Here is a 26,414-nt window from a genome sequence, read left to right on the forward strand (position 1 = left end):
AAATGGGGTATGTTTTTGAAAATGGGGCCATTTTTGTTTTTCTTTGAAATATGTATATATGTTTTTGGCATGACTAGGTTCTTTGTGGAAGATGGTGCTTTGAGTTAAATCCTTGGATACATTTCATTTATTTCTTCTGCTTTTCTAGAAGTCTGGACACACAAAGCCCACTGAAAAACAGTTTTGGGCCCAAACTGCATTAATCATTTGACCATCATAAGTTCCTTCTGGACTGCTGGGCCACAGTGGTGTTTTTGGTCAGTTCAGTGCCACTGTCTTGTAATGCCTGAAAAGTCAAAATGTTTTCTTTACTCCAGTTCATGGTCATTGTAGTGAATGCCCACATTTTTTTTTTTTTCAGGTAATACATCTGTCTTTATTTTCATTGCATTCTTGGCACTGCCTTCTCTTTTTTTTTAAAATTTATTTATTAATTTAAAAAATTTAACAAACCAAATAAAACACCAGCATATATAAGCAGTTCACAATATCATCACTTAGTTGCATATTCATCATTTCTTAGAACATTTGTATCAATTCAGATAAATAAATAAAAAGACAATAGAAAAAGAAATAAAACGAAAACAGAAAAGAAAAAAGAAAGATTATACATACCCCTTGCCCCTCGCTTTCCTTGATTACTAGCATTTCAGACTAAATTTATTTTAGCATTTGTTCCCCCTATTATTTATTTTTATTCGATATGTTCTACTCGTTTCTTGACAAAGTAGATAAAAGGAGCATCAGACAAAGGTTTTCACATTCACACAGTCACATTGTGACAGCTGTATCATTATTCAGTCATCCTCAAGAAACATGGCTACTGGAACACAGCTCTGCATTCTCAGGCAGTTCCCTCCAGCCTCTCCATTACATCTTGAATAACAAGGTGATATCTACTTAATGCGTAAGAATAGCCTCCAGGATAACCTCTCGACTCTGGAAACTCTCAGCCATTGACACTTTGTCTTATTTCACTCTTACCCCTTTTGGTCGAGAAGGTTTTCTCAGTCCCTTGATGCTGAGTCTCAGCTCATTCTAGGATTTCTGTCCCACATTGCCAGGAAGGTCCACACTCCTGGGAGTCATGTCCCACGTAGACAGGGGGGAGGGTGGTTAGATTGCTTGTTGTGTTTGCCCACAGTTTTTTTGGAAAGGTTTGGAGTATGATTTAGTGTATATAGTTCAGACACTGTTGAAGGGTCTTTTCTCAAAGGATTTGGCCTCCCTTTCAATCAAGAATTATGGAACTGTGAATAGGTTGGGTCTGGAAGCTTTCATTTTTTTTTTTTGTTAGTAATTCAATTCATATTTCTGTCCATGAGTTCTTCTAGTTATATAGGTAAGTAGTAATTTAGTAGGCTGCCTAAAATGTACTGGACAGAGTGCAAAAGGCTTCACAGGTGAGCAGGGATCCAAATATAAAGAGGACATTATTTTAATTCTCTGAGAGAATTATACTTAGCATTTTTGCAGTTAAAAGTTTTCAGTAATTGTTATAATATTAAATAATGTGTTTAATATTTAATAAGTGTGTATTCTGTCAGGCACTGTATGAAGCCTCTTGAATTCTCACAAGGACACTATGTGAATAGATACTTTGTTATCCCCACTTAGAGAAGTAGAAAACTGAAGTTCATTTGACCAAAGTTAGATAGTTAATGGTAAAGCTGGGTTTGGAGTACAAGTCTGTGTGCCTACACTTTTAATTACTACAGCTAGATTCTGGTGTTGACAGTAACAGCCAAAGCATAAGCATCTGCTAAGCAGAACTAAATCCTCACATACCCCAATAAAGAAAAATTACACAAATGCATGTTCTTGTGAATAAATATTTGTGTGCCTTTGCCTATGTTTGATAGTATGTATGTGATAGAATATGAAAGATTATAGATGATTTTAGTCATCATTAATGATCAAAGAGATATATAAGAAGACTTGTTACCATCTGCTTCTAAACTGGGTTTTTCAGGGTAGTTATTTCAACTTTCATTTCTTATACAATCACACGTTTGTGTTATATGAACTAAGGGAGTAAACTCACTTGAGCCTAATAAATAATCCTTTATTTGATAATGTTTCTTATGGTTTTGGTTAAAACTGTTTTTCTTTTGGTTCTACATCTTTTTTGTTTTAGTGGGCCACAGTTACATTTCATCTTCCTCATCATGTGTTGAAGTCCATTGCCAGTGCCATTGTAAATGAACTTAAGAAAATAAATCAAAATGTTGCTGCCTTACCTGTGGCGTCCTCAGTGATGGATAGATTGTCTTACCTCTTACCTAGCGCACGTCCAGAGCTCGGAGTAGGGCCAGGCCGTTCTGTAGACAGGTATGAATCTTTATGAATCTTACTTAAACAAAGATGTGAAAATGAGATTAAATTGATTACCTTTTAAGTTTACCAAGAGGAACTGTAATATCTGATTATGATTAAAATTACTTTAAAGTATTTTGAAAACCAGGCTCTCATTTATTTCTATCAAAATACTGAATTGAAATAAAATACTAAGTATTCAGTTTCATATTGAAATAAAATACTACCTGATTACTGTTGTTAGACCATTTATTTTACTAGCCTAAAGGTTTTTTAAAGAGGATATAAAACCATACTTTGAAAATTCCAGATTGTGTTGTAAATATTTGAGTTCAATTTTAAATTATTACATTATTCACTATATAAGAATTAGTTTTCTATTGATGAAATTTTGTCTCTTTTGAGATCCATAAATTCAGATTGTACCAAAATCTGAATAAGGAAAGAGCCATGTGTTTTGTCATGATGAAAAATGATGAGTTTAAAAATCAGTTGAGACAATTTTGTATTAAGATTTTTGTGCTGTCTGCTCTGAATTTAAAGGCTATTACCAAAATTATATTTCAACTATCATTTTCTCCAATAAGATTTATCAAACACCTGCTTTTAATTTGTATAAATAAAAAGCCAGTAATGCACTCATTTAAAATATTAAATATTTAAAATATTAAATATTTAAAATATTAAAATATTAAATGAGTTTAATATGTTTGAAAAGACAATCAGATTCTTTTGAAAGAACTAAAGTTGAAAAATGCTATGTTGAAATGTGAAGTCTGATGGCTTTGATTCAAATGTTCACATTTGTTTTTCCATATGTAGCAATTTGTAATCTCAAATTTTCATTCTTTGGAAGTGTGTTTGGAAGTGAATGGTAACTTTCTGTAATTTTTCTGAAGTATGTGCATGAAGTACATGCTGGTGTTAGAAAAGGAAGCCACCTCTGAGTGAATTTTTTTTTTCCTTTTTTAAATGCAGTTTTATTGAGAGATATAGAAACCATAGAAACCATTTGAAGTATGCAGTCACTGGTTCACTGTATCATCACATAGTTGTGTATACACCCCGATCAAATTTAGAACATTTTCTTTATTCCAGAAAAGAAATAAAAACAAAAAAGAATGAATGAATTCATTTTAATTTCTTTTGCTTAATATGGTTCTTAAATTAGTATGCATGATTTATTAGTTTCTTTTTTGGTAAACTGACTGTTTAATAAGTTGCCCTTTTTTGTTAAGTGCTTTTATTATTATGTTAATAACTTCAACTGGTTGTGTTAATAAGTGGAAAAACCTTTTATCTTCTGTGGTTACACTGCTATCTCGTTCTTGGGCAAAAAGCAGAGAATTTCGTTTTAATCTGGCTGTCTTGTGTTATGTGCTATGGCTCATTAAAATATTCTTTGGTGTAGAAAGTGGAGAAGGAAAAAGAAGAGAAATATGTACTTAGCAATAAATGTTTCTTGTTTGGAAGCTATGCCTATTTTGGGATTATAAAATTTAGTCTGGGCAGGCCAGAGTTCTCACCTGCCATGCCGGAGACCTGGGTTTGGTTCCTGGTACCTGCCCATACAAAAAAAAACCCAACTCAGTCCCTCAGAGCTATGTTCTTTGCAAACAATAGTAAAGTACCTAAAGAAATCAGTGTAAGCTGTGGTAAATGTTATATTTTAGGAGATGTATTAGATTGAATGTTCCTTGTTCCTGGAGTTGTTCAAATGTCCCAAAACATTAATTTTGATGTAGCCTGTGTGGTGTCTGCTTCATTAAAATTGTATCTAGGGCACTTATGAGGAATCCTGTCTAAGGTTAGGAATCCTTCTGTAGTCTCTCTGAGGTTTGAGTTACAGTCTGCTGGGTGCTGTTGCTGTGTTGCTTGGTTATATAACTAAGTGGACAGTTCTCAGTCTGACAGAGACCTCTTAAGCTACTGATGATGTATAAATGATAAAGCTTTTTAACCCAATAAATCCCACCACCCTCCCTTTTTTTTTAACCAGAACACAACTAAATCTGTAGCTCTCTATAATATAATAGAAAATCATGTACCAGTTGAAGGGAGGAATTTAAAGAAGGGTATTTTTCTAGTCTCTTTGTGATGGTCTTTATCACTTTGTCTTTCCTTTTTTTTTTTTTCTTAGTGTTACCATTTGCAGTTTTGTGTTAAGAAGAATAAATTTTGGTATGCTCCTTTAAAAAATTACTCTGGAACTCTTACAGGTTGCCTCCCAGTGAGCTAATATATTTTAATATGAAAATATATGTGAAGATTTCCTTTTCAATAATTCTCTGCAGAGTATAACTTAAATGGAAAAATACTTTCTCTGGAGAATGTACAGAAAATTTTTTCTTTTCTTTTTCATTTAAACTGGAAAATTCTTTCTCAGTATGGTTGAGATAAAACCACTATTCCTTTCTTGTATTTTTATCTAATTATGCCAAATTTGGCACTTGATGAAAGCTGACAGCCCTCTACTGCCATATTTTCCAGACTTTTTGTTCACTGCTTGGCAATTATACAACGTTGGTTAATTTAATCAGTTTTAGGAATGATCAGTTGTAGCCATCAATTTTGCTTTCTTTTTCCATATCCTGTTTAAGGGAAAGTCCTAAAAGTGACTGTTTTTTAGGTTAAAATAAACAAAATACTTACTATTTTGAACTTGGTCATTAGACCATTTATAGTTTTTGTTGATAATCCAGTAAAATTTTTCTTCAGTGTGAAGTAGGCCTAACATGAGTTATAAAAGTATGTTTACTTTTAGATCGTTGATGTATAGTGAAGCTAACAGACGGGAGACATTTACCTCATGGCCTCATGTAGGCTATAGGTGGGCACAACCAGATCCCATGGCTCAAGCTGGATTTTATCATCAGGTAAAAAAAAAAAAGACTGTCAGAAATATTTTTTTTGTGGTCCACATTTTTTGAGTAATTTATTTTATTACCTGGAATTTGACTGTGTTTATGTATGTATTCATGTGTTTTTTTGTCTTTTTTTCCTATCCCCTTTATCATAATACTGACTGGCTATTTCCCTTGTGGTATATTGTTTATTAAAAGGAAAAAGATATTTGTTAGAAAGTAGCTAATAACTAAGTTACTTAATAATAGCTAAGTGTTTTCTTTCAGACAAATTTTTTAAATCTCCAAATTGGCAGTATTGTCCACATTTGCTTTTTTAAAAAGTATTCTCTTTGTGCATTTATTTTTAGGATTTGTAACACAGTTACACATTGCCATTTGCTCCTGAAACTTTTAGTTTTAGTTGTGATATAAGGTATGCGTTTGCTGGATAAATAGAGAAAGCAGTGTTGCAGGCAGCTCAGGACAACCTTAAATACATATATTGAAGAATTAATTAAGAAGTTAATAGTTAAAGAAGATGGTTATAGTTTTGTGTAGGGAAAGAGGAAGGTGTATCTTTTAAGGATTAGCTTGGGACATTAAGGAGAGCTTTCCTCAAGTTGAGGAAAGTTAAGAAAATGAGTCCCTATCAGTATAATATACTGATTAATAAGAAACTTCAACTGAGTAGTATAGAGTGGCTTACCACTATTTTGCCTATGGTAAAGGATAAAAGAAAGGTAACATTTATATGTCAGTTTACATAAAGTGACCTCATTTAACTTTAGAATTCAAGTAAACTTTGAAGAACATTGAACTTACAGCCATAAAGACTCTGAAGAGTGATTATGTATTAGTTATCTTGAAGTGTTCTATCTTAACTAAAATTAAGCCAGAAAACCATATTATATTTTATTTGAGGTTTGTTAGATTTGTTAAATTATAGATAAGTTTAGAGACTGGCTAATATTAGAATCTTTGAAATAATTTCCCTAAATTAAGGATTGAATGTAGACCATTATTCTCAACATCTTTCTTCTAATTTGGTGTTTTTTCCTAAATGAGTCTCTAATAAGTGATGCCTTGGTATTTTTCTATTGTGTTATTGCTCATTGTACTCCATTATAGTCCATCCTTGCAGAGATGAAATCATAGCTTTCCTGGAATCTGCCTGTGTTAAGGTCTTATTATTTTTAATTTTCTAAAATATATAATAAATTTAGATCTGTGGAATAGGTATTCAAAAACAGAGAATTTTACCAAAAAATTATGAAGTTCTTTTTCTTAAGAGTTTTTTTTAAAATATTGATTAACAATTTCTGTCTCCTTTGTTTATAATGTTGCAGCCTGCCTCATCTGGCGATGATAGAGCCATGTGTTTTACTTGTAGTGTATGTCTCGTCTGTTGGGAACCTACTGATGAACCTTGGTGAGTCTTGATTTTGCTAGGCATAATAGGTTAAATTAGTCCTAAAAATTCTCTTCCAGATTTTAATTTTCTGATCTAGATAATACAGTATTGCCTTTTTGCCATCTTTTTTATTTTTGTCTTTGCCTTTAAAGAGCAATATAGTGCTGTCTGTACTGTTATGTACTTTCAAACTGTTATGACCATCCAAAATCTATACGGGGGAGAGGTGCCAAAGAATAGAACCAGCACATAGTGAAAACCAGAGCTATGATAGGATGAACTCAAGCAGCAATTTGAGTTCAGCAGTTAAATCTTGGGTCTATTGAGGGCATGCAGTTAGTACAGGTAATACATGGAGATGGGCCCTGTGATTTACGTTTCGATTTTTATAGTAACTTTAGATGTCTGTGGTATCTTTGAATTCTAGTGCATGATATTTTAGAACTTGATTACATTTTAGAGATCATGTGCTGCGAACTCATTTTTACAAGTAGCTGCTATGAGACTGGCAATAATAATAATAATAGCATATGTTTGTATAATACTGTATAAATATTTCTAAGCAATTTATATATGTATATTTTGGGAAGAAATAATTTCTTTTTATTGAAGTAAAATTCACATAACATAAAATTCACCATTTTAACTATTTTAAAGTATAAATTCAGTGATTTCAAACATAGTCTCAGTGTAGTGCAACTATCATTATACATAACTGAAGAACATTTTCAGCACTCCAAACAGAAACCCCATACCCATCATGCAGTCAGACCCCATTACCTCTTTCCCCAGTCCCTGATAACTACTAATTTGCTTTTACTGCCAATGGTTTTGCCTATTCTGGACAGTTCCTATAAATGGAGTCCTATAACCTGACCTTTTTGTAGCTAGTTTCTTTCGTGTGACGTGTTTTCAAGGTTTCATGATGTAGCATGTCTAAGTAAGTCATTCCTATTTATAGTTGAATAATACCCCTTTGCATGGATATGCCATATTCTGTTCATCCATTCATTAGTTTATGAACATTTTGTTTGTTTCCGCTTTCTGGCTATTGTGAAAAATGCTGCTATAAGCATTTGTTTATGACTTTGTTTTCAATTCTTCTGGGTATATATTTCAGATTGGAATTACTTAGTCATTAATTACTCTTAATATGCTGCTGGATTGAATTTTTTTTTGAAGACTTTTGAATGTATACTTGTTAGATATACTGCTCTGTAGTTTTTCTTTAGTATTAGAGTTTCTAATTATAGAAATGGACCTTATAGAACAAGTTAGAAAGGATTTCCTTCCCTATTTTTGGCAGAGTTTGAGAAAGAGTAATGTTTTTTTATGATAGATTCACCAGCAAAGCCATCTGTTCTGGACCTTTTTGTTGTTAGGAGATTTTTTATTATCTTTACTAATGGCCTGTTCAGATTTTCTAATTCTTTTGACTTAGTTTTGGCAATTTGTTTCTAGGACTTTATCCATTTCATCTAGGTTATTTAATTTGATGGCATACAATTGTTCATAGTATACTGTTATAATTCCTTTTTATCCTTGTAAACATTGATAGTAATGTTCTCACTTTGTTGCTGATTTTATTAGCTTGAGTTTTCTTTTGCTCTTGGTCAGTTTAGTGTAAAGTTTGCCAAGTTTGTTCATCTTTTCAAAGAACCAGTTTTTGGTTTCATTGATTCTTTTGCATTTCTCTTTCACATATCTCCACTCTAAACTTTTATTTCCTTCCTTCTGCTGGCTTTGGGTTTGCTTTTCTTTTTCTAGTTCATTAACGTGGAAGGTAAGGTTATTGATTGGAGATAGTTTTTCTTTAGTGTTGGCATAGCTGCAGATTTCCTTCTCAGTATTGCTTTTGCTTCATTCTATTACTTTCGGTATGTTTTTTTTGTTGTTTTTTTTTTTATTAACGGGAAGAAAAAAAAAATTAACACAACATTTAGAAATCATACCATTCTACATATGCACTCAGTAATTCTTAACATCATCACGTAGATGCATGATCATCGTTTCTTAGTACATTTGCATCGGTTTAGAGGAACTAGCAACACAACAGAAAAAGATATAAAATGTTAATATACAGAAAAGAAATAAAAGTAGTAATAATAGTAAAAAAAAAAACCCTATAGCTCAGATGCAGCTTCATTCAGTGTTTTAACATGATTACTTTACAATTAGGTATTATTGTGCTGTCCATTTTTGAGTTTTTGTATCTAGTCCTGTTGCACAGTCTGTATCCCTTCAGCTCCAATTACCCATTATCTTACCCTGTTTCTAATTCCTGCTGGACTCTGTTACCAATGACATATTTCAAGTTTATTCTCGAATGTCCGTTCACATCAGTGGGACCATACAGTATTTGTCCTTTAGTTTTTGGCTGGACTCACTCAGCATAATATTCTCTAGGTCCATCCATGTTATTACATACTTCATAAGTTTATCTTGTCTTAAAGCTGCATAATATTCCATCGTATGTATATACCACAGTTTATTTAGCCATTCTTCTGTTGATGGAGATTTTGGCTGTTTCCATCTCTTTGCAATTGTAAATAATGCTGCTATAAACATTGGTGTGCAAATGTCCGTTTGTGTCTTTGCCCTTAAGTCCTTTGAGTAGATACCTGGCAATGGTATTGCTGGGTCGTATGGCAATTCTATATTTAGCTTTTTGAGGAACCGCCAAACTGCCTTCCACAGTGGTTGCACCATTTGACATTCCCTACTTTTGGTATGTTTTGTTTTCATTTTAATGAACCTACAAGTGTTCATTAGCTTCTTTGATACATTTTGATACATTGGTTAAGAGTATGCTTTTTGACTTTCATGTATTTGTCAAGTTTCCTTCTGTTGATTTCTAATGTCATTCTGTTCTGGTCAGAGATAATGCTTTGCATGATTTCAATTTTTGAGCATTTTGTGGCCTAACATGGAGAATGTTCTATGTGCACTTGAGAAGAATGTATATTCTGCTGTTGCTGGGTAGAGTATTCCATGTTAGATCTAGCTGCTTTGTGTGTTACACAGATCTTCTACTTCTTGATTTGTCATTTGTCCAATTGTTCTGTCCAACAGAAATTTGGGGTGTTGAAGTCTCCAACAACAACTGTTATTTTCCCCTTCTTCTGTCATTTTTGCTTGATATATTTTGGAAATCTGATAACTACATATATGTTTATGGTTGCTTTATCTTTTTGATGGCTTGACCCTTTTATCAATATATCATGTCGTTCTTTATCTCTTACAGCAACTTTTATCTTAAGGTCTGTCTTTTTTTGATATTAGTATGGCCACTCCAGTTCTCTCAGTTAATGTTTGCATGATATATACATTTTTTCATTCTTTCACTTTCATTGTATTAGTGTGTTTGGTTCTACAGTGTGTCTGTTCTACACAGCAATAGTTGACTCATGGTTTCCTTAATCCAGTCTGCCAGTCTCTGCCCTTTAATTAGAGTTAACCACTTTACATCTAGTAAAATTACTGATAAAGGAAGGAGTTAGGTTGACATTTGCTATTTGTTTCCTAGATCATAATTTTGTTTGCTCAATTCCTTGGTTGCTACCTTCCATTATATAGAAATTGTTCCTAAATGTATCTGTACCCCACTGCTCCTGTTATTGTTACATATTACATCATTATACATTGTATATCCACTGACATTGACTTATTATGTTATGTAGCTATTTTTTAAATCATAGAAAAGAAGGACTGATGAGAAATACATTAATATTGATTTTTACATTTGTATTATGTGGCTAATTTTATTGGTATATTTTATTTCTTTGGACTCAAGTTACTCTCTAATGTCCTTTCACTTTAAGCTGAAGTCCATTTAGCTTTTCTTGGAGACAGGTTTACTAGCCACAAATTCAGTTTTTCTAGTGATTTTAGATGTCTGTTGAATTCTGGTGTATGAACTTTTAGAACTTGATAAAAAAATTTTTGGGTGTGTCTGTGTGTGTGTGTGTGCATGGTCCAGGAATTGAACCTGGGTCTCATGCATGGAAGGTGAGCATTCTACCACTGAACCACCTGTGTACCAGAACTTGATTAAGTTTTACAGGCAGTTGTATTGCAACCTTATTTTTACTAGTGACAGTAGAAATAGTAATAATAATAATAACATATTTATATAATAGTATATAAATATGGTTTTCTAAGAACTTTATATACTTTTAACCTAATTCTCACTTTAACCTATGACCTCCTGTTATAGGAGGAAAGAGAATATTTTGACATTCAATCCTTACAGTTACTGTGAAATAGGAATTAATGTCTTTTTTCAAAATGAAGAGAATAAAATTTGCTGTAGGCTGACAGAAAAAAATTAAATGACATAAAATAAAGAGTTGGCTGAGCTCAGAGTACTGGAAAGGGGTTCTGTCCCAAGAAGGGCCCACATAGAGATGGGTACCAACTCTGACTCTTAACTGGTGAATTTTGGGGACTGGGGACTGGCTCTGAAAAGGGATTTCTTTTTTTCCTTTTTTTAACTATTCTAAGTAGCTGATGAGAGAAAGTCTTAGGCATTTTCAGTTGTCAGAGCTGCCCCAGGCAAGGGTGGAGTTTAGGTCTGGGAGACAAAATAATCATTCAAGTGGGGAAGATAATTCCCTGAGGGGCTTACCTTATCCAAGAAAAGGTGTGTGTGTGGAGGGGGGTGGTTGGGGCAGAGCCCAGCTCAAGTGGGGGCCTTCCTTCAGAGAATTCAGACCCCAGGGGCTGGAAAACAGCAGCAGCTTAAGCTTGTCTTCTACCTCAGCCTCTGTTTCAGCCACACCCCTGGCAGGGACAGGGTCTGCTGAGAGTTAGAGGTACTGCATCACTTTACACTGGTGGGGGTTGTGGGCTGACAGGTGCCACCTGGTGGGCTGTCTAGGAAAAGGGTAGTCTCGAGGCTTCACGGGAATGCCTGCTGGGGCTCATTCTCAGGGAAACTTGATACTGATTACACCGTTCTCCTGAGACCTGGGCCTGTCTGATTTGGGAAAATCTGATTGGGGTTGATCATATCCGGGGAGACCCTCCTCAAAGAAAAGGTTCCATAAAGTCAGGGCAAGAACCAGAAAAAGAAGAACTGAAAAATTCTGATCAGTTAAGCGGAAGCTGTGCTAGAGGTTGAGAGTGACTTGAACTGAGCATCAAAGAAGAAATACGGAACAAAGCCAATAAGAAAATCCTGGGGAAAGTAGCGAAAACGCTCTCCGAGATAAATTAATCAGGGAAACCAGATGCCTAGGACACCAGCAGAAAATTACGGGTCATACTAGGAAAATTGAAGATATGGCCCAAGCAAAGGAATGAACAGACATTTGAAACGAGATACAGGAGTTGAAACAACTAATTAAAGATGTTTAAACAAACATGCTAAATTAGATAAAAAATCAAATCAATGAGTTCAGGGAAGATATGGCAAAAAAGATGAAGGATGTAAATAAAATTTTAATTAAAAAGCTAAATCTCAGAAAGGAAATAAAGAGATAGGTGAGAAAGACTCTAGGATTCAGCTGGGAGTGAAAGTATAAATGTCATATAAAAGAACTTATGTGGGATATCAGCATATTGCTGATGATTTAGGATTTATATGTGGATATAGGTAATTTGTAGGTACGGTTTAAAAGAAGTAGGTACATCTTAAGGAATAGTAAGCTTTATAAATAGTTTTATTTCTTTCTTTGCCACAGAAATATAAAAATGTCTTTAAAAAGGTTCTTTTTTTTTTGTTAAATCAGGGTCCTCATACACCAGATAATGCCTTGTATTTATAGCTAATTAAGTAAAAAATAGAATAATGAGAAAGAAATGAGAGCAGAAATAGGCATATATATATAATATAAAATAAAAGAATATATTTTTATTATTTCGGGGGGGGTGCATGGGCCAGTAATCAAACCCGGGTCTCCCACATGGTACGCGAGCATTCTACCAGCAAACCATCCATGCACCCCTGGGCAGATAATTTTTTAATGTCTTGATCTGAGGTCCTAGTATTTTATTTTTCTTAAAAATATTGGGAATTTCTAGCAAATTAATTTAAATGTCCTTTTATTCAGTCAGCATTTATTTGAAAGAAGTATGCAATTTGAAAACTTTCACTTTTAAAGGTTCTTTTAAAATGAATTCTTCTAGAATTATTTTTTTGCTTGAGTCTTAAACATTCATTAAAAGTGGATGTTTAAGAAATATTTCTACATTCTTATTATATGCCATATTATTCATACTCTGCAGATCTCTTTGTTTTCAGATCTTTTATTTCCTCCACTTGATGTGACATTCATTTATTGACTTCCTACTGTATGTAGTTTGCAACTGTAGCCGTGTTATATCCCAAGAATTAAACCGAAAATAGTTACTCATTCTTAGTTGGAGAAAACTAGTGCGAGAAAGTCCAGGATTAACGCAATCAGTACCTTAATATAGTATAAATTGCAATGTAGCCTTTTTTGTTCTATTTCATCTGACTGGCTTTATTTCTAACTAAAGTGAATAACAGCTGTTATTAAAGTGATCTTCAATAAAATGAATGATTTGGTATATTTTAATCTTAGAGTATTCATTCTAAGTTAAATAACTGTTAAAAAAAAAAAAGATCCTGGAGTTCAGTTTTAATGTGCAGACTTAACTGCTTTGTTTTTCAATAAACTTTTCCTTCCTTAATCTATTGAAGGTCTGAACACGAGAGACATTCCCCAAACTGCCCGTTTGTCAAAGGTGAGCACACGCAGAATGTGCCATTGTCAGTCACTCTCGCAACAAGTCCAGCACAGTTTCCTTGTACGGATGGAACTGACAGAATATCTTGCTTTGGGTCGGGGAGCTGCCCTCATTTTCTAGCTGCTGCAACTAAACGAGGAAAAATCTGCATATGGGATGTTTCCAAGCTTATGAAGGTATGTTTTTAATTTTAAAGGAACAGATTAGAAATTGAAAAAAAAAAATCAGTTGTAAACTTAGACATTTCATTTGTTTAGGTGCACTTAAAGTTTGAAATTAATGCATATGATCCAGCAATTGTACAACAGCTTATCCTCTCTGGAGAACCAAGCTCAGGAGTTGATTCAAGGAGACCAACTTTAACATGGCTGGAAGACTCCTCTAGTTGTTCAGATATACCAAAATTGGAAGGAGATAGGTATGTGAATTCTTATAGTATTTATAGAAATTTTATATTTTCTTTTCCTAGATTTCATATTTTCTTAAGTCTAAGGAGGCAGAAAAAGTGATCAGTTTAGGAGGTTAGAGAACAAATATTTGAGTAGAAATCTGAAGGAGCTATGTGATTCTTGAGGAAAATTTTTCATTCAGAAATACCATATTTTGTAAAATATACTTTATTTTCTGTCTCATTCTCTTCCAGTTGGAAATCATTGCCACATAGAAAAATAAAGTCCTTATAGTAAAAATGAAAACCTTGAATTTGACTTGTAATTTCACTTTCTACTAAATCTTTTCATAGATCTATATGGAAGTATTTGAACCAAATAATTTTAGTTTTCCCTTTCCTCATTTCAAATTATGGAAGAACGAGAATGAATAGTGAAATGACCTGAGACTAGGCAAAAGGAGCTAACTGTCTGAAACAGTGTACCCGTGGTCAGCCATGAATTGAGTCATATAATTCTCACTATAGAAAAATTTTCATAAAATTGCTGTATCAAATTTTCCTCCATTCAAAATCAAGTTCCTGATTTCCGTGGCTACATCTGATCTGTTTGGGGGCAGGAGAATCAAAGTATAAACTCTGCTTCACCCACTTACTTGTCTGGCAAGGAATTCTATAGTTTGGGCTCTGAACTGGCCAGGAGGCAGAATGAAGTGTTCTACAAACCACTGAGCTTGTGTTAAACAATAGCAGCTCCCACTTTTAAGATTCTGAAGGTTACAGTGTAAAATGGAACCTATTTAACTTGTGATCAGATGTCCTGATATACTGAGGATATAGCATTTCACTGAAAGGAGCTTCTTATATTACTGATGTGTGATTGGTGTTAAACTATAGACCATGATTTATTATTTTACTTTACAAGCCCTTTAGTTGCCTGTCCTTTCCTTAAGAAGTAATAACAGAATTTCATTAATGAAAGACTCACTGTGTCAGCTGGGAAGATTACTCTGTCTAGTTCCCTTGGTAGTAGTATGTGAGGATATTTTCAACACCCTGCAATATTGACATTGCTTTGTTCTTCCTCATACAAAAATGTTTTTTAATTTGTACATTTAATCACCATCATTGTACACTCTAGGTATTTCTGAATTATACCATCTCAGTCTTTATCATCTATCTTTCCTTCTGGTTTCATACGAGCCCGCAGCCCTTCTACCTCTGTCATTCTCACGTTCAGCTTTACTCAGTGTAGTTATTGTAGTGCTACAATCAGGTAGTATTGTGCTATCCATTTCTGAATTTTTACAGTCTATCCTGCTGCACAGTGTGTATACCTACAGCACCAATTACCCAATGTGTACCCTATTTCTATCTCCTGATGACCTCTGTTCTTAACTGAAATTCTCCAGGTTCGCTCATTAATGTTAGTTCATATCAGTGAGACCATACAGTATTTGTCCTTTTGCTTCTGGCTAATTTCACTCAGCATAATGTCTTCAAGATCAATCCGTGTTGTTACATACTTGATGACTTTATTCCATCTTACAGCTGCATAATATTCCATCGTTTGTATGTACCTTAGTTTGTTTAGCCACTCATCCCTTGATGGTCATTTGGGTTGTTTCCATCTCTTGGCAGTTGTAAATAATGCTACCATAAACATTGGTGCACAAATGTATGCTTGTGTCCTGCTCTCACATCCTCTGAATAGATAACTACAATGAGATTGCTCTGTCATATGGCAATTCTATACTTGGCTCCTGTGCTAATTAAATTAGCACATTTAATTTTAATGCATTAACATTTTGTCTCATTTGTATGAGAGGCCTCATGTCATTTGTATTTTATACCTTGTCACATTGGCAGAAATGTTGTTTATGGTATTAATCTATTAAAACTGAGATAATTGTGATACTTCTGATTTAGTTTTTAAAAATACGTCTTCACTGAACATTTTTAACTTATCCATAAAATCTTAAATTGTTTTATAAGTTTATTACTTGCAAAAGGTTTTGTATCTTTTAAGGATTTACTAAATCCAGTATATTATATAAGTAATGCGAAAAGAAACATAAAGAGTACCTATGATCACATTGTTCAGTAATGCTAACATTTAATGTGTCCTAGTTTTTTTAATGCAAGTGATTTTTAAAAAAGTTTTATTGAGATGTAAATTACATACTGTAAAATTCAGCCTTTTAAAAAGTGTACAATTCAGTGATTTTAACCATATGATTTTACGAATTGATTTTATGAGAATTTTTTCATCATATTAAGATATTGAAAAAAATGTATTTTTGAAGACCTTTAGAATAAAGCTTTCTTTGCTAATTGAGGTCATTATCTGGTAGTCTTTTTTATTTTAATTTTTTTTTTTTACTCTGTATGGTATAAGAATAGTGTCTGAATCATTATATTTCAAGATTTCATGATTTAAAAATATGTGAACCTGATAAATATGGTTTAGATAGAATTGCAACTTGACAATGAAGAAACAAAATATTTTATAGAATGTTGAAATGAAAAAAATTTAAGTTAAATAAAAAATGTAAACATTCATTGCTGTCACATATGCATGTTAAAAAGTATCTTGTAAGTACCTGTAATTTCTTTAGAAACTTACATGCATAATTGATATTTGCTATTATTTGTCTCACATCAACGTCTTTTAAACCATAGTAATATTTTCAGTAAGTATGAATGTCAGTCTTCCTTATAACTTCGTTTCAAGGTACCTGAATTCTTTCTTTCTTTTTTTTTTTTTTGCATGGGCAGGCACCGGGAATCAAACCCGGGTCTCCAGCGTGGCAGGCGAGAACTGTGCCTGCTGAGCCACCATGGTCCGCCATGAATTCCTTCTTTAAACTGTATAGCTATTTTCTTTTAATATAGCAAGGTTTAATACTTGGTTATTTTTCTTAATGTATTGAAAACCTATTGTTTCTTCTTGGTTTGATTTTAGATAGTTAATAGATATCTAGATAGTTCCCAATCATTAGTATTTCCTCTTGGGGTTTATTTTTCCAGATATCATACTTTATTTCTCTTTAACCAGCCAATAAATGTTTTTGAATACCTTGAGGCTACTTAGTTGATGATGTTAAAGTTTTTCCATTCTTTTGGTTGTTTGTCTTTTTCTTATTTTAAGGTTGGTGTGGACAGTTATCAGTTGAAAAAACAAAACTTAACGACAAAGTCAAAGTATTTGACTTTGTCAATAACATCTAAGCAAATTTTTTTCACCAAAACATTTCAACATTCCCTTGGAGTGTAGTATGTTAAGCACTTTTAATGGAGATTGCCAACTTACATTATATATAAGATATCATTAAAAATGCTTGTGCATTTTAGATATAAGTACAATATATTATTTCATAAGGGGGAGAATTATCTTCCCTTTCTGCAAAATTGTGCATGTTAGAATTTTTAAAACAGCTGTAAACAATGGTGATTAATAGTGTACAGAAAGGGCCTAATATTGTGGTAGAGTGGTCTTTAATTATATCTTTCTTGTTTGTAAATAGTAGAGAAAATGAGGATAAAAGAGGTACTGTTGCCTTCTTGACTGGACATCTAACTTGTGGGTTGTGTCCTGCTCTCACGACCTCTGAATAGATAACTAGCAGTGGAATTGCTCTATCATATGGCAATTCTATACTTAGATTCCTGAGCACATTTAATTTTAATGCATTAACGTTTTGTCCCATTTATATGAGAGGCCTCATATGTTAGTTGTATGTTATATCTTGAATAGGTAGCTGCCAGAATGCAATATACCAGAAACAGAGTGGCTTTTAATAAGGGGAATTTAATAAGTTGTTAGTTTACAGTTCTAAGACCTAGAAAAAATGTCCCAGTTAAAACAAGCCTATAGAAATGTGCAATCTAAGGCATTCAGGGAAAGATACCTTGGTTCAAGAAGGCTGATGAAGTTCAGGTTTTCTCTCTCAAGTGGGAAGGCACATAGCAAACACAGCCAGGGCTTCTCTCTCAGCTAGAAGGGCACGTGGTGAGCATGGCGTCATCTGCTAGCTTTCTCTCCTGGCTTCCTGTTTCATGAAGCTCCCCAGGAGGTATTTTCCTTCTTCATCTCCAAAGGTTGCTGGCTAGTAGACTCTCTGCTTTTTGTGGCTATGTCATTCTGCTCTCTCAGAATTTCCCGCTTTCTCCGAAATGTTTCTTCTTTGATAGGATTCCAGTAAAACTAATCAAGACCCATCTAAACGGGTAGAGACACGTCTCCACCTAATCCAGCATAACAACCACTCTTGATTGAGTCACATTTTCAGGGAGATGATCTCATTACAGTTTCAAGCATACAGTATTGAATAGGGATTAGAAGAAACGGTTACCTTTATAAAATGAGATTAGGATTAAAACATGGCTTTTCTAAGGTACATAGAGCTTTTCGAACTGGCTCCTGGGTTATAATAGTTTCCCTGCATGTCAAGAAGTTCTTAACAGCCCTTTCAAAACTCATCATTCAACCAATCAGAAATTAAATGCATGAGTGTGAGCACACATACACATACATAGATACTTATACAACTGTTCTATTTGATTTTGGAGTAATTGTTCCGAATTCAGTAATAGAATAGTTTCCAAAATTTTACTACTGGAAGGTTTGTTAGATTTTATTAGCGGCTGCTCTCTTTTATCTTTATTATTAGTATAATTATCCCTAGTTGCATTTTAACAATCTTCAAATCTCTACAGATGTTATCATAGATTGTTAGAGGTTTTCATACCGTTTTTGAGGCACACCTTTATTTAATGATTTAACGTGGTTCATTGTCAGCATTGTTAATCAGTTATGACCTCAAACTAGTAATTATTTCTTTTAAGCTATTTTTAATACTTTTTAATTTTTTAACTTTTTTATTGTGTAGTATAACATATATACAAAGCAAAGAAATAAAAAGCAATAGTTTTCAAAGCACTCTTCAACAAGTGATTACAGGACAGATCCCGGAGTTTATTTTTAATACTTTTGTATGATACTTATATTTGAGATGTATAGCAGTGTGTTATAACATAGTATATATTTTTCTTTGCTGTCTCATAATTATGTATACATTAGTATTTTTGAGATTCAAATTATATATTATTTTGTCTTTTGGTTTAAGTGATGACTTACTGGAGGATTCAGACAGTGAAGAGCATTCCAGATCAGATTCTGTGACAGGTATGTAAAAAAAAATCAGATAATATCTTTAAAAAATCCTTGCATTTATGCAGTTTTATGTAAAACTGAAATATCACTTAATTTCTTAGTTAATGCAAACTCTAAATTTTCACTATTATACCCAGAAAACTCAAATATTATAGCTCAAAAGTATTGAGTTAGTAATATGTACATAGTGCTCCATATTTAAATTTAATTAGTACCAGGGGGTACAAGGGTAGTTCGGTGGTAGAATTCTCTCTTGCCATGTGGGAGACCCGGGTTCAATTCCTGGCTCATGCACTTCTCAAGAAATAAAGAAACAAACAAACAAACAAAACAAACAAAAATTCAACAAATGGTGCTGCAGTAATGGGATACTCACAGAAAAAGAGGAAATGTGACCCTGCCATATAGCGTACAAAAATAAAATAGTATTATGTTTTGAGCCAACAAATTGAAGTGACATTTAACTAAACCTTTGTTGATTAACATTAAGCTCTTCAAAATGTGTTCAGTTTATTTGCATAATAGAGGCTGTTAAATAAAGTAATAGTTAAATTACTGTACTTTATTCCCAAAAGAAAACAGATAAATAAAGAATAAATTTTAAAGTGTAAATTCATAGTTGTTAAGGCACCATTAATGTTTATGAAATATTAAGACAAAGAAATATGCATCATATTTTATACAATAATAAGCTAATTTTATACAAAAAGGCCAGTAGTGCACCTCACAATATTTTTTACATCAAAATCAAATCCTACCTCTATCACTTTTCATAGTTTGATTCCAATTCTTAATGTATAAAATTATATTAACATCTGTCACTGTGAGATAAAAATATGTAAAGCACATAGGACTTTAGGAAGTAGTCAATATGTGGCTGTTAAATTGTAGCTATTTTTCAATGTGAAATGTCATGTATTAAGATATCTTTATTAAATCTTTTTAGAAGAGATGTAGTTTTATATAGTAGAGTTGTCAGAAGTTACAGTTAGTATAAGGTGGTGCCAATAGTGGCTCAACTGACAGACTGCTGTCCTGCCATGCTGGAGACCCAGGTTCGATTCCTGAATCCTACCCATGCAAAAAAAACCAAAAAAAGTTACATTTAGTATAGGAAAGTAAGTGTTCTCTGACTTCTCATTTATCATGAAATATTTTTTGAAACCACTGTTGATTAGATAGTTGTGAGGAAACAGAATAGTATTGTGACTGGTTATATTTTCCTTTTTAGTGAATAGTCTCATACCAAATGACCTTCAGTTCACTTTGAATATTGTACCTTAATACAAATAATTTATAATTAGTTAATTTTATTTTAAAACTTTAAAAATGTCTTTTAGCTAAATTTGTCAATAGACTTTAATAGATAGTTGACTATTCTAGGGGTTTATTGTTGTGTATTAAAATATTAAAATATTTCACTGTCAGTCTTCAATTTGTAATTGAAATAGTGAAAGGGAAAAAATACACATGAATATTGTGAGGCAGTAAAAGGCTTTATGTGAATACAGTCATATGCGTGTTTAAATAAATGAGCAGCTTTATTAGTATCATTAAGTTGTTGCATTTATACTTAAAATTCCTTTTAGCTAGAAAATGTTCAGTTTTATAGGATAGTAGTAATTGTATGTGAAGTAAGAAGATTATCCCAAGAATATGGGCAATTCTAGATAAAGCTGTCAATGTTGAAGAGATTGTAAATGAAATAGTTAACAGTATATGGTGTATGGTGTAGACTAGATTTATGGTATACCTTAAGGTTCAGTGTCCATAAATCTCTGCTGCTTATTCCTTCACTTGGACAGCTTTCAAATTTTGTACTCACATTAAATTATTTTATATTTATTTCCTTTACTCTTCTGTGTTTTTCCTATCTAAAATTGTAAAGTCATTCTAATTTTTTCCTGTATTTTTATATAACTGGAGTTTTTTTTTTTTTCGTAATTGTTGCTAATAATGTTGTTGCCTGGCTGATACTATCAGTTTGTGCTATTAAGAAAGATACAGATTGGTTGAAAGAGCATTGGTAAGTGGTGGGAGGAGATGGTGCTATGACCATTTTCAGATGGTAGAAGAAAGGGAACTGAGATTAGAATAGTTTTTTTACGGATAATGGCAAAGTGCAGAATTGATGCATACATAAATAGTATGGGTATCTTTTTGGTTTAGAATTGAAGTGCAGGCATCCTGTTACTTCCTATATTCATTTAAAATGATAGCTAAATATTTTTTATTTCAAACTCTTTTATTCTCTTAATTTTTTTTTTTTTTTTTTTTTTTTAAAGGAAAGACAGAGAGAAGGAAGGAAGGATAGAAGGAAGGAAGGAAGGAAGAAAGGGAAACATTTTTAAACATTTTCTTGTTTTATTGTATTCTGTTTCTCCGTTTTTGTTACATGGGCTGGGGCCGGGAATCGAACCGAGGTCCTCCGGCATAGCAGGCAAGCACTTTGCCCGCTGAGCCACCGCGGCCCGCCCTCTCTTAATTTTTAAGAGAAGGGTTTTACTCACAAAATTACCAGGAGAGAATATTTTGAATTGAAAATTAAAATACCTTCATTTTTCTGAACTGGTTCATTTCAGATGATTAAATTTTCTTTAAAATACTTTAAATTATTCCATTTATATAATTATAAGGCACAACTAAATGAGTAAAAAAGAAAATTAATGAGAACATTAAACCATAGGTTTTGATTTGCAGTTACAAGGCTATATCTAATGAATATTGTTCCATTTCAAAGGGCATACATCACAGAAGGAAGCCATGGAAGTGAGTCTTGATATAACAGCACTCAGCATTCTACAGCAGCCAGAAAAACTTCAGTGGGAAATTGTTGCAAATGTACTTGAAGATACTGTTAAGGATCTTGAAGAACTTGGGGCAAATCCTAGTTTAACAAATTGCAAGAGTGAAAAGACAAAGGAAAAGCATCAGGAACAACACAACATTCCTTTTCCATGTTTATTAGCTGGAGGTTTATTAACATATAAGTCTCCTGCTACCTCACCCATTAGTAGTAATTCTCACAGATCACTGGATGGTTTAAGCAGAACTCAGGGTGAAAGTATATCAGAACAAGGATCAACTGACAATGAATCCTGTACTAATTCAGAACTAAATTCTCCTCTGATAAGGAGGACTTTACCCATTTTACTGCTTTATAGCATCAAGGAATCTGATGAGAAAGCAGGAAAAATCTTTTCACAGATGAACAATATTATGAGTAAAAGTTTGCACGATGATGGTTTTACAGTTCCACAGATTATTGAAATGGAGCTGGATAGTCAGGAGCAGTTGTTGTTGCAGGATCCTCCTGTGACTTACATTCAACAATTTGCAGATGCAGCAGCCAGTCTTACCTCTCCAGATTCTGACAAGTGGAACTCTGTGTTTCCCAAACCTGGAACTTTGGTTCAGTGTTTGAGGCTGCCGAAGTTTGCAGAGGAGGAGAATCTTTGTATAGACTCAATAACTCCTTGTGCTGATGGAATTCATTTGTTGGTAGGACTGCGGACATGCCCTGTTGAATCCTTGAGTGCAATAAATCAAGTAGAGGCCTTGAATAATTTAAATAAATTAAACTCTGCACTATGTAATAGACGGAAAGGTGAACTGGAGTCAAATCTTACGGTTGTGAATGGTGCAAATCTTAGTGTAATCCAACATGAATCACCAGCAGATGTACAGACTCCTTTAATAATTCAGCCCGAACAGAGGAATGCCAGTGGTGGGTATTTAGTACTTTATAAAATGAATTATGCCACTCGGATAGTGACTTTGGAAGAGGAGCCAATAAAAATCCAACATATCAAAGATCCCCAGGACACAATTACCTCGCTCATTTTGCTTCCACCAGATATATTAGATAATCGAGAGGATGACTATGAGGAACCTGCTGAGGAAATACAGTTAACCTCAAAGAATGGCATTGAGAGAGAAAAGAAGTCTGATATTTCTACTCTTGGACACCTGGTTATAACCACTCAGGGAGGATATGTAAAAATACTAGATCTTTCAAATTTTGAAATTTTGGCCAAAGTGGAACCTCCCAAAAAGGAGGGCTCTGAGGAACAGGACATGTTTGTTTCTGTCATTTACTGCTCAGGCACAGACAGGCTGTGTGCCTGCACCAGAGGTAAGCTGTTTGATTCTTCATATCCATGTCGAATGACTAAATCAGTATGGCATCCAGTTATCTGCAGACCTGTTTTGACATGTAGATCTATATAGATAGGGAAAATTTATTTCTTTATGATGAAATGGTGAATCTTTGTACTGTTGTGTTTTCAAAACATTTTCTCCTCCCCAATGTAAGAATCCTAATTGTAAATAAGTTAATAAGTCAGAAAATATCTTCTCTGCTTTAATCTCAAGAAAATAACCAGCTGTTGTTTCTGAGTCCTGGCTCTGCATCTGCTCAGATTTGTGACCTTGGCAAGTTACTTTAAACTCAGTAAACCTTTGTACCTTTATTTATAAACTAGGATAGAAAGGCTGTTTCCTAGACTTGTTAGAATTAAATTAAATAATGTATGTAAAATTTCTAGCACAGATATATGTCCTTATTTATTTTTTGAATACTTAGCAAGTAATTATTAGTTTCACCAAATAAATTTTTCTTGTCTGATTTACTCCCATCCCTTGCAACATCTGAGGCAATAAGACAATGCTTTTTTGTTTCTATTTTACTTTTCTTAGAATTCGTTTTAAGTTGGGGCAGTAAAGCAGTTTTTTTTTTTTATTAATTAACGGAAAAAAAAGAAATTGACCCAACATTTAGAAATCATACCATTCTACATATGCAATCAGTAATTCTTAACATCATCACATAGATGCATGATCATCGTTTCTTAGTACATTTGCATCGGTTTAGAGGAACTAGCAACACAACAGAAAAAGATATAGAATGTTAAAATAGAGAAAAGAAATAAAAGTAATAATAACAGTAAAAACAAAACAAAACAAACAAAACAAAACAAAAAAACCTATAGCTCAGATGCAGCTTCATTCAGTGTTTTAACATGATTACTTTACACTTAGGTATTATTGTGCTGTCCATTTTTGAGTTTTTGTATCTAGTCCTGTTGCACAGTCTGTATCCCTTCAGCTCCAATTACCCATTATCTTACCCTGTTTCTAACTCCTACTGGACTCTGTTACCAATGACATATTCCAAGTTTATTCTCGAATGTCAGTTTACATCAGTGGGACCATACAGTATTTGTCCTTTAGTTTTTGGCTGGACTCACTCAGCATAATGTTCTCTAGGTCCATCCGTGTTATTACATGCTTCATAAGTTTATCTTGTCTTAAAGCTGCATAATATTCCATCGTATGTATATACCACAGTTTGTTTAGCCACTCGTCTGTTGATGGACATTTTGGCTGTTTCCATCTCTTTGCAATTGTAAATAACGCTGCTATAAACATTGGTGTGCAAATGTCCGTTTATGTCTTTGCCCTTAAGTCCTTTGAGTAGATACCTAGCAATGGTATTGCTGGGTTGTATGGCAATTCTATATTCAGCTTTTTGAGGAATCGCCAAACTGCCTTCCACAGTGGTTGCACCATTTGACATTCCCACCAACAGTGGGTAAGTGTGCCTCTTTCTCCGCATCCTCTCCAGCACTTGTCATTTTCTGTTTTGTTGATAATGGCCATTCTGGTGGGTGTGAGATGATATCTCATTGTGGTTTTGATTTGCATTTCTCTAATGGCCAGGGACATTGAGCATCTCTTCATGTGCCTCTTGGCCATTCGTATTTCCTTTTCTGGTAGGTGGTCTGTTCAAGTCTTTTTCCCATTTTGTAATTGGGTTGGCTGTCCTTTTGTTGTTGAGTTGAACAATCTCTTTATAAATTCTGGATACTAGACCTTTATCTGATATGTCATTTCCAAATATTATCTCCCATTGTGTAGGCTGTCTTTCTACTTTCTTGATGAAGTTCTTTGATGCACAAAAGTGTTTAATTTTGAGGAGCTCCCATTTATTTATTTCCTTCTTCAGTGCTCTTGCTTTAGGTTTAAGGTCCATAAAACCACCTCCAGTTGTAAGTTTCATAAGATATCTCCCTACATTTTCCTCTAACTGTTTTATGGTCTTAGACCTAATGTTTAGATCTTTGATCCATTTTGAGTTAACTTTTGTGTAGGGTGTGAGATATGGGTCTTCTTTCATTCTTTTGCATATGGATATCCAGTTCTCTAGGCACCATTTATTGAAGAGACTGTTCTGTCCCAGTTGAGTTGGCTTGACTGCCTTATCAAAGATCAAATGTCCATAGATGAGAGGGTCTATATCTGAGCACTCTATTCGATTCCATTGGTCGATATATCTATCTTTATGCCAATACCATGCTGTTTTGATCACTGTGGCTTCATAATATGCCTTAAAGTCAGGCAGCGCGAGACCTCCAGCTTGGTTTTTTTTTCCTCAAGATGTTTTTAGCAATTCGGGGCACCCTGCCCTTCCAGATAAATTTGCTTATTGGTTTTTCTATTTCTGAAAAATAAGTTGTTGGGATTTTGATTGGCATTGCATTGAATCTGTAGATCAATTTAGGTAGGATTGACATCTTAATTATATTTAGTCTTCCAATCCATGAACACGGTATGCCCTTCCATCTATTTAGGTCTTCTGTGATTTCTTTTAGCAGTTTTTTGTAGTTTTCTTTATATAGGTTTTTTGTCTCTTTAGTTAAATTTATTCCTAGGTATTTTATTCTTTTAGTTGCAATTGTAAATGGGATTCGTTTCTTGATTTCCCCCTCAGCTTGTTCATTACTAGTGTATAGAAACGCTACAGATTTTTGAATGTTGATCTTGTAACCTGCTACTTTGCTGTACTCATTTATTAGCTCTATTAGTTTTGTTGTGGATTTTTCTGGGTTTTCGACGTATGGTATCATATCGTCTGCACACAGTAATAGTTTTACTTCTTCCTTTCCAATTTTGATACCTTGTATTTCTTTTTCTTGTCTGATTGCTTTGGCTAGAACCTCCAACACAATGTTGAATAATAGTGGTGATAGTGGACATCCTTGTCTTTTTCCTGATCTTAGGGGGAAAGTTTTCAATTTTTCCCCATTGAGGATGATATTAGCTGTGGGTTTTTCATATAATCCCTCTATCATTTTAAGGAAGTTCCCTTGTATTCCTATCTTTTGAAGTGTTTTCAACAGGAAAGGATGTTGAATCTTGTCAAATGCCTTTTCTGCATCAATTGAGATGATCATGTGATTTTTCTGCTTTGATTTGTTGATATGGTGTATTACATTAATTGATTTTCTTATGTTGAACCATCCTTGCATACCTGGGATGAATCCTACTTGGTCATGATGTATAATTCTTTTAATGTGTTGTTGGATACGATTTGCTAGAATTTTATTGAGGAGTTTTGCATCTATATTCATTAGAGAGATTGGTCTGTAGTTTTCTTTTTTTGTAATATCTTTGCCTGGTTTTGGTATGAGGGTGATGTTGGCTTCATAGAATGAATTAGGTAGTTTCCCCTCCACTTTGATTTTTTTGAAGAGTTTGAGCAGAGTTGGTACTAATTCTTTC

The 26,414-nt window shown here is 33.6% G+C and overlaps 1 protein-coding gene across 12 annotated transcripts in view; it reads left to right on the forward strand.

The window, feature by feature from the left end:
• Positions 1-26,414, forward strand: part of BIRC6 (baculoviral IAP repeat containing 6) — a 311,805-nt gene that overhangs the window by 70,287 nt on the left and 215,104 nt on the right. For all 12 annotated transcript variants that reach the window (XR_013164578.1, XM_077135017.1, XM_077135019.1 and 9 more), the window contains exons 4-10: positions 2,138-2,331; positions 5,081-5,192; positions 6,509-6,591; positions 13,241-13,463; positions 13,545-13,705; positions 18,805-18,863; positions 21,592-22,986. Coding sequence is in view for 11 of the 12 variants with exons in the window: in XM_077135017.1 (XP_076991132.1) it covers positions 2,138-2,331; positions 5,081-5,192; positions 6,509-6,591; positions 13,241-13,463; positions 13,545-13,705; positions 18,805-18,863; positions 21,592-22,986 (2,227 nt within the window). In the remaining variant the exon portion in view is untranslated. The remainder of the gene's footprint in view (positions 1-2,137; positions 2,332-5,080; positions 5,193-6,508; positions 6,592-13,240; positions 13,464-13,544; positions 13,706-18,804; positions 18,864-21,591; positions 22,987-26,414) is intronic.

The sequence above is a fragment of the Tamandua tetradactyla genome, chromosome 17, assembly GCF_023851605.1.
Source record: "Tamandua tetradactyla isolate mTamTet1 chromosome 17, mTamTet1.pri, whole genome shotgun sequence".
Classification (NCBI taxonomy): Eukaryota; Metazoa; Chordata; class Mammalia; order Pilosa; family Myrmecophagidae; genus Tamandua; species Tamandua tetradactyla.